Source organism: Megascapheus bottae, chromosome 5 (genome assembly GCF_031878675.1).
Source record: "Megascapheus bottae isolate mThoBot1 chromosome 5, mThoBot2.hap1, whole genome shotgun sequence".
Classification (NCBI taxonomy): domain Eukaryota; kingdom Metazoa; phylum Chordata; class Mammalia; order Rodentia; family Geomyidae; genus Megascapheus; species Megascapheus bottae.
Window position 1 is genome coordinate 35,462,052 of NC_143513.1, and position 9,570 is coordinate 35,471,621.

Consider the following 9,570-nt stretch of genomic DNA (forward strand, 5'->3'; position numbering starts at 1 on the left):
AGGTTATTGTGTACACTCTCAATTTAGTCTTTAGGTATTTGACCCTTTGTCAAATATTTGATTTTGAATTGATAACACCACTTCTCCAAAACACGTTTAACCTCCAGAATGTTTACATGTATTTAAAGAACACACACACACACACACACACACACACACACACACACACACAAATTTAAACATTCACACAAAATGTAAACATTCACTGAAAGAGATCTGGTAGATTTCCATACATGTTTATGTTGCTATTTATAGCAACAGCATCACATGTACTAAACATTTATTTTCTTCAAATTCATTTGTATCAGGAAGCAATGATGCATTGTGAAGTCCATGTGATTAATAGGCACAGTTGATACACCCATACTAGAATTTTTCCCCATAAGTTTTGATATTTTACTTCAATTTTAATTCTTTCTATTAAAACATCAATCGATTGTATTTTTGCCACAGAACTGAAGTGTCTAATAACAGAACTAATGTTAGCAATGATTTTGTTTGGTTCTTGTCACATTATTTTTGGAAGAAAATAAAAGGCAGTCTTGAACACTCTTTTTCATAGATGTGGATTACCAAAGTCCTTACCTTTCTAGGAGGATGCATGGATACCGATATACTCTTTGTTGTGTCACTGTTCACAGTAGCCAAGTATAGAAATAGCCTAGGGGCCTATCTATAGATAAATGTGTAATGAAATAGGGTATATAATTTCTATGTAGATTTATTTAGTTGAAAAGAGTAATATTATTGGAGATCCTCATGTAAGTAAAGTAAACCTGACTCAACACACACACACACACACACACACACACACACACACACACACACACACGATGCAGCCCATTGTAAGTGTCTTGTGCCTGTGATGCTTGCTACTCAGGAGACTGAGATCTGAGAATTGAGATCTGAAGCCAGTCTGAATGAGACTCTTATTTCCCATTATAGCCAGAAGTGAAGCTGTGGCTCAAATGTAGAACACTAGATAAAATCTCAGAAAGGGTTCTGATTAACGGCTAAAAATAGTGTTGGGGGGGAATCTTCAGAAAGAAAGCATTTAATAGAGTGTTAAGTGTGAAAGCCAGAGGAACAAATTTTCAATATTAGAAGAACAAAATAAATGTAAAATGAAATTATGAAGAAAATACTAATGGCATCTTGGTTTTCTATGTTCAAAAAGGGCAAAACCTACTTTTAAAAAGGAACAGATATTTTGGAAAAAGCATGGCATGGTGTTTTTAAATGAACAACACATGTGAAAAAATCATGAACTTATTATTCTTCATTTTAGTCTTAACTTAGTAAATTGCACGGAAAGACAACTGAATGTCTAAATTACACCCATTTTAATTTCTTTTTGGTGTTTATGTACACTTGATGCTCAAATTTATGTAGGATAATGTAAATGGATTGCTATTTTATTTCTGAAATAATATTTTATTGTGTTTCATGTCTTTTTCCCAGGGGGATTATGGTGGCCCACTTGTTTGTGAACAACATAAAATGAGAATGCTTCTTGGAGTCATTGTTCCTGGCCGTGGATGTGCCATCCCAAATCGTCCTGGAATTTTTGTCCGAGTAGCATACTATGCAAAGTGGATGCACAAAGTTATTTTGACATATAAGGCACAGCAGTTGTAGCTGAGGTGTCTGAAGCATCTATCGATCCATGGAAATCTTTCATGAAGATTTCAGAGAATGTGGAACTGAAGTGTCATCTGATAGAATTCTTAAACAACTACTTGAGTGTCCTGTTTGTTAAGATACTCACTAATATATAGGGGTGTTATCTGTTGTTCTGTTTGTCAGCGTTATTGTTGTAAATGTTGAGATGAATTAAGGTACATGCAAGTGCAGTAACATATCTCCTGAAGATACTTGAATGGATTCTTTAAAATGCAAAGCTATATTTGCCAGATGAGAAAAGACTGAATGGAGAAGATCAGTTAGTCACTCACTATGCTGCTTTCCAGGTTAATTTCTTAACGATAAATAAATCCTAGTTAAATATTACTTTAACATCATGAAAACCAATTATAACCTGTGTTCTTAAATTGTATGCTATATTGAATTATTACTTTTCCTTTAACACACATTACAGTCCCTAAATTCTTTCTTTCCATGTAACCTGAAGAACCAACCTAGGAGTATACTTAGTATACAACAAAAAAATAGGATACACATCATGAATGTCTGGAAACATAGGTAACATGGACCACAATTAAAATTGTGGTTCCTTCAGCATAATCTAAATATTTTGAAGGTATGTGTCCTAATAGAAAAACAATAAACATCAGTAAAATTATTCAAGAATGGTGCAGGATAGAAATGACTATCCGCTATGAAAAATCTGTAGACAACCTCCATTGTTAGGCATTTAAACTGAGGTTAGGACCCACTACTTATGGAATGCCTAATCGAGGTGTTTACATATATTTATTATCATCATTTCCTGTCATTTTTAATTATTAAAGGGAAGGGAGTGATGTGTGTATTTGTATGATTATTTTCCTCCAAATTTAGGACCACTTATTTATGCAAGATATCTGTAGATCTATTTTCCTAAACCATTTTTCAAATTTTTAAATATATGTCTCAATGAAGAAATTTATGTATTTTTTCATTAAAAGTATATGTAAAGATGTTAATTCCAAGACGTACTGCTGTCATTGGCTTCTAACTCACTCTCCTTTAATTAAAATAATAAGAAGATGAAAGATTCCATGGCTCCAAAGGTGTATCAATGGCTCCTCATTAGAGAGAAAAAGGAAGATATATTCTTCAACCTGAAAAATACTCTATGGAAGTTTTATTCTTGTGAAAAGGGGCAAAGGTGATAGAAAAAAGGAAGGAAAATAAGTAGTTTGTCTAAACTCTGATTATTTCATTTAAAAGGTATTTGAATCTGCTAGATCAAAGGTTTTACCAAGATATTTCATTTTATCTTACTTTATTTAACATAGCCCTTAGCTATTGCCATAGGGTCTATTCATTTCAATTTTGTATTCTCTGTCATGGCTAAATGATTATATCATCGGAGTGACTAGCCACAATCACACTTGTTAATAAATGTAATTACAAAGAGTAATAGGAAAGGTTTGCATTCTTCACAAAATCTTCCTGTATAAAACAGGAATAACTACAGAAAACTATTTTAATGTTTGCATATCTTGTTCTTATTTCTATGACTTTGTTCTCTTGTATCTTCTTTGTGAAAGCTAATGGTTCAACCACTGTTCATCAATTTCTCTTGTGTACTATTTAATCTGAAGTACAATGGTTCCACATTTACTGAAGAGATTAGGTGACAAAGAATGAGGCAGCAAGTCTAGAAATGCTCATACAGATTGTACACATACACGCACACACACACACACACACACACACACACACACACACACACACACACGGTAATAAATTAGGCATTGATATGAGGCAACAGAACAAGCAAAGAGAAATGCAAATCATTACCAGCCGATACCAACTTGCTTTGGTTTTACTTCTACTTTTTCCTGACATAACACTTTAATGAGCATATATCGGGACCTCAACTATGTATTTTCAAAATATTAAAGTACTTTTCATAGTTTCTTGCTGAATGGGCCAGGTTTTATTAAGTCACATGTTTATCATATTGGTAAAACCATAATAACTATACTTTAAAATATTCACACTTAAAATACTTTTACTCATAGTTTTGCTGTAAATTTCCAAGAAAAGAAGAGAATATCTATATACTACTAACCTTTTAGACATTTTGAACTCAGTGTTTTCCCTTGTGTTAAAGGGTAAATCAACATCAGTAAATCACTGAATTTGGTGACCCTGTCTCGGGGAAAGGCTTCTGTGTGTGTGTGTGTGTGTGTGTGTGTGTGTGTGTGTGTGTGTGTGTGAGAGAGAGAGAGAGAGAGAGAGAGAGAGAGAGAGAGAGAGAGAGAGAGAGAGAGAGAGAGAGAGAGTGAGAGAAGGAAATGGCTATAATTGACAAGAGCTAGATGAAAAAGACTGATGTTCCTTTTGGTTGTAGGTCAGGGTATAATCATGACATTATTTTCTGATGAAAGATATTATTTATTGAGTGTTTTCCTTCGAAGGGACTACAAAAAAGTAAGTTAATCCAAAAGTCCATTTTAGTTCACTTAATGTTAAATTAAATGTTTCCAATGGTATTTTCTGTTCTGTTTTGTTTTGGCTGTTGGCATTACTGTGGTTTGGGCTATTGTCACTATAGACACTTTTCTTATGTCTAGCAGGAATAGGAATGTAAAATTAAAATATTTGTCATGATTCCTCTGCTGTGCAGAAGGACTGATAATCCTTTTGTATATTTCTTTAGTTTTATTGTAAAATGTGTAATGACTTACCTATTTGCTGTGGGCGGGTCCTCAGTATTAAAAGGCTCTAACTTGCTGTTTAAGTGTTTCAATTAACAGGATGTGAGGCACTAGACAGCAAGGAAAATAACAATAATGGCATGTGATGGCAAAATTGTATTTCACTTATTCCTGTGAATATTTCTTGTTGGTACCAATGGTACTGTACAAATTGAATGTGATAGCCACAACCTTTTGACTGAAAACAATGCTGTCAAGAAGTGGAAATTTGCTGTCAGACATTTTCTTGTTCTTCCTAGACATACTTTTTCTTAAAGAAAGAAATACTGGTTTGAAATATAGGAATAACAAGGCAAAGAGTTTTACTGAGCTCTAATAAAAAAAAGCCTTATACAGATTTACTAAAGTTTGAAAAAGTTCTATATTCAAGAATTGTATCTGATGTGTATAGAAAAAAACTTATCTAAAATAATTTGAGTAAAAAGATATCCATTGAGTCTTTTGTAAATCCAATATTTTTATTAAATTACTTTTCATGATCAAGTCCCTAAAAAAGACATTATATTTTAGTATTTAACTTCATTTACAATAAACAATTTGCCAATTACAAACAAAATGTTCAAATTCTCTGAACCCTATAACTCTTGACTGTGTGACCTTATAAACATTCATTTCCATTTGCACAGAGAGTTTCTGTCTTTAGGAAACTGAAAAGGGAATACTGTGGAAATTATGACTGTGTGTAAATAGGAAAATGACAAGCTGCCTATTGAGTGGTATAGCTGGATGCATACCCCCAGAAAGGGGAACACTGTGGTTATGACTTGTATGATAAATCTCTGTAGTTAATAAAGTTGTTATTTTTATAACCATAATTATATTATTATTCTTAATAATAATAAAATATTTTTATCAAAATGCTGTCCTTTTTTTGCCAGTCATGGGGACTAGACTCAGGGCCTGAGCACTTTCCTTGGTTTTTCTCAAGGCTAGAACTCTACCACTTGAGCCACATCACCACTTCCAGCTTTTGTACATGGTTGCCAGGAATCAAATCCAGGTCTTCATGCATGCTCATGCATGTTAGGCAAGCACTCTTACCACTCGACCAAATTGCCAGACCCAAAATGATGTCTTTTTTGTAATTATTCTTATGAATAAATTTGCATCAGTTCTTTAACTTTAATGTGGAATACAATAACATCAATTTCAATGACCGAAATTACATATAGTTTGTTACCAAAAATGTCTTGTAACTTATTTATAGAAAAATACTAAATATTATTCTGTTCCAGATTCCATTTCTCGTAGTATAACTGGTCTTCAGAAAATCATTTTTCTCTACGGACTTTGATTTCCCCAAATGCAAAATGAAATTATTCAGTCACCTTTCATAGATTTATAATATTTTATTAATTTAATTTTCCTCATTTACAAAAATTTTTTAACTGTATTTTTTTGTCTTTTCTTAGTTTTTGGTACTGGGGATCAAATCCCGGATGTTGCACTTGCTAGGCAAGCGCTTTGCCACTGAGCTACATACCAGCTCCCCCATTTACAAAATTTTGAGTGATCACTTCATTTGTTGTCTCACATCACTGTAAGTTACAATAGCAATTTTAATTTATTAGTTCATCAATTTGGAGTATCAACATATATATCATATTCAGAATATACATGAGTCAATTGTGCTCATTTAATTATATTTGAACAAGTTAGCAATGAGTTCACCAAGTTTTCTGAGACGTTGTTGGGAATTCAAATTATGTAATACTGTATCCCACCACAATTGATTCATGTTAATTCTGTAAAAATCAACAGTATAGAGTTAATTATTGTCCATGGCACTGAAACTAAATACATATATTCTGCCTTAATCATGTCCTTATAAAAAAAATCTGCCATTTTATGATCGGTTGTAGAATAGGATGTATTTAATCACATGAGATCACTACCTTTGCCAGGAGAGTGAGTAGAGGAACCACTGTTATTTTTACTTTTTTTTTCAAGGTTTTCAGTGCTTTCTAGAACTCCATCCAGTTCCATATGTATATATATATATATATATATATATATATATTCTATTCTGTTGAGTAAAAAATTAAAGAGATCTTTTTAAGGATGCTATTTAAACCATTTCTGTACAAGTTTATCTGATGTCTGATTTTTTTTGTTGTTGTTGTAGGTCATGTGGTTTGAACTCTGGCCATTAGCTTTGTCCATGAGCTCTTTGGCTCAAGGCTACTGCCCTACTTCTGTGCCTGGGTGCTGTCCCTGAACTCTTCAGCTCCATGATACTGTCCTACCTCTGAGCCACAGCAACACTTCTCTTTTTCCAGTGATTAGTTGGAGACAAGAGTCTCTCTTTCTTTAGTGCAAAGGCTGGCTTTGACCTGTGATCCTTAGATAGCCTCCTGCGTGGCTAGGATTACAAGCATGAGCCATAGTGCTGGCTAGATATGATTTTTTTTTTTAAATCTGGAAAACATTTCCTAATATATTTGATTCATTTACTCTTTTTTTAAAAATATTTTTATTGTAATTAATAAAAGGGTTACATGATATTTGCCAGATAGAAGGTGCATTAATTCACATACATTGATACCCTTTCACATGTCTTGGTCCCCATTACCCTCCCCTCCACCCCCCATCTTGGTTTTCCCCCTTCCTTCCTTCCTTATCCAATAAATATATTTATATAGTGAGTCATGGGGCTTGAACTTGGCCAGAGCACTGTCCCTGACCAACTCAGCTCAAGGATACTGCCCTAGCCTTGAGTCAAGTCCCACTTCCTGTTTTCTAGAGGTTAATTGGAGATAAGTCTCACATCCTTTTGTGCTCTGGCTGGCTTTGAACCCTGACCCTCAGATCTCAGCCTCATGAGTAGGTAGGATTACAGGTGTGAGCTATCGAACCTTTTTTTTTTTGCCAGTCCTGGGCTTGAGCTCAGGGCCTGAGCACTGTCCTTGGACTTTCTCAAGGCTAGAGCTCTACCACTTGAGCCTCAGTATCACTTCTGGCTTTTTTCTATGTATGTGGTACCGAGGAATGGAACCTGGGTCTTAGTGCATGCTAGGCAAGCACTCAACCACTAGGCCAAACTCCTGGGTAACAATTTCAAACATTTCTACGAAAATTTGCACTTTTTTCCATATATTTTTTATTGTAATTAATACAAGGGTTACATGATATTTGCCAGATAGATGGTGCATTAATTCCCATACATTGATACCCTTTCACATGTCTGGGTCCCCATTTCCCTCCACCCCACCGCCACACCTCATCTTATTTTCCCCCTTTTCCTATCCAATTTCAAATAACCAAATACAAATATATCCGATATATCAGGTAACAAAGTGAGATACTGTAACAATAGGAGATAACCAAAGGACAGCAAAAGAGATGAGAGATAACATAGTACATTAAGAACAACAATCATTCATTATATGGCTTATGTTTCAATATCCTACAGATCCTTTCATTTAGCGTCCTACTATATGGCCTTTTGTATCAAGGTTTTGCTCTATTGCAAATCTCTGCTAGGAGAGCCCAAGGTTTCTACTGATTATGACAAATGAGGGAAACCATTGAGCCTAAGTTCCTTTGAGTCTGGCTTACTTCACTTAATATGATCTTTTCTAAGTCTTGGGCTTGAGCTCAGAGCTTGAGCACTGTCCTTAGACTTATGTCAAGGCTAGAGCTCTACCACTTGAACCTCAGCACCACTTCCAGTTTTTTTCTATGTATGTGGTACCAAGGAATTGAACCCTGGGTCTTTGTACATGCTAGGCAAGCACTCCACCACTAAGCCAAACTTCCGGCCATTTACTCTTGCAGTTCATGATGCCTTAATGAATTGTTACCTGTCAATGTTGGCAAGTACCTCCTTAGTTCACAAGTCCTCTGTGCTTTACTTCAAGAATTCTCATCATCATGACTTTCCACATTTGAAGTAATACAGTGTCAAAAGGGTTTCTCAATCACCCTTTTAACAAATACTTGTAAGTCCTTTAAAAAGAAGTTTTGTTCCAAAGTAACCTTACTCTTACTCGGCACTTTGCTTTTATATATAGGACAATTTCATGTGTTATGTGTGAAGGCTGAATTTCAATATGAAAAAAAAATTGTTGTAATTTGTGGGCACAAATACATTATAAAGTATCTATTATAGTGCCAAACACAGCTCTCAAAACAGAAAATACTTCAAAAATGAAAAATTCATTGTATGTTGTGTGTGTGTTTGTGTGTGTGTGTGTTTAGGTATGAAACATAGATTAATTTTTTAATTAATTCATAAAAAGTGTGTTTATCTGGGGGGTACTATATGATCTCTTCATATACAAAGTCAAATACAATCTGTCCTTCCCTTCCTCTCTCCCTTCAGTCCCTTTTTTGTTTCCTAACTTTGTGTCACTTATTTTACTAACATTATTTGAATTCTATTCCAGTTTTCTTTTAGCTATAACAAATACTTAAATATTTATTTAGACGTTTTCTTGCTAAATGTGCTCTTTAAGTTTTTCATGCTTGTTTTGTTTTTTTCCACATATTTGTTATAGTAATTAATAGGAGGGTTACATTATATTCACCAGATAGAAGGTGCATTACTTCACACACATTGATACCCTCTTTCATGTCTTGCTCCCCGTTTCCCTCGCTCCACCCCAGCCCTTCATCTTGTTTTCCCCCCTTTCCTATCTGATTTCAAATAACCAAAAACATATATATATATATACATATATATATACAATACATCAAATAACAAAGTGAAATAATGTAACAATATGAGATAACCAAGGGACAGCAAAAGAGATGAGAGATAACATAGTTATATAGGAAGGTGGTTGATATTTGAGGGTAAATTTTATACCCTGCTACTTTGCCAAAGTTTTGAATCAGCTCAAGCAGCTTGGGAATGGAGTCTATAGGGTTCTTTAAATACAGAATCATGTCATCTGCAAAGAGGGAAAGTTTCACTTCCTCTTTCCCTATTTGGATTCCCTTTATGCTTGTTCTTGCCTTATTGCTCTGGCTAGGAATTCTATGTTAAAGAGAGTAGAGAGAGTGGACTTGTTGCCTCATTCCTGATTTTAGAGGGAATGGCTTTAGATTTTCATCATTAAATATAATACTAGCTGTGGTTTGTCACACTGAGGAATGTGCCATGGATTCCTAGTTTCTCCAGAGCTTTTAGCATAAAGGGATGTTGGATCTTCTCAAAAGCCTTTTCTGCATCTAC

General features: G+C 34.5%; 1 protein-coding gene across 2 annotated transcripts in view; it reads left to right on the forward strand.

Annotated features, from left to right (window-relative positions):
- The window catches only part of Hgf (hepatocyte growth factor), a 66,222-nt gene extending 62,253 nt beyond the window's left edge, over positions 1-3,969 (forward strand). For both annotated transcript variants that reach the window (XM_090332897.1, XM_090332898.1), the window contains exon 18: positions 1,462-3,969. In XM_090332897.1, coding sequence (XP_090189023.1) covers positions 1,462-1,638 — 177 coding nt within the window. In that variant the 3' untranslated portion in view covers positions 1,639-3,969. The remainder of the gene's footprint in view (positions 1-1,461) is intronic.
- The last annotated feature ends 5,601 nt before the right edge of the window (positions 3,970-9,570 follow it).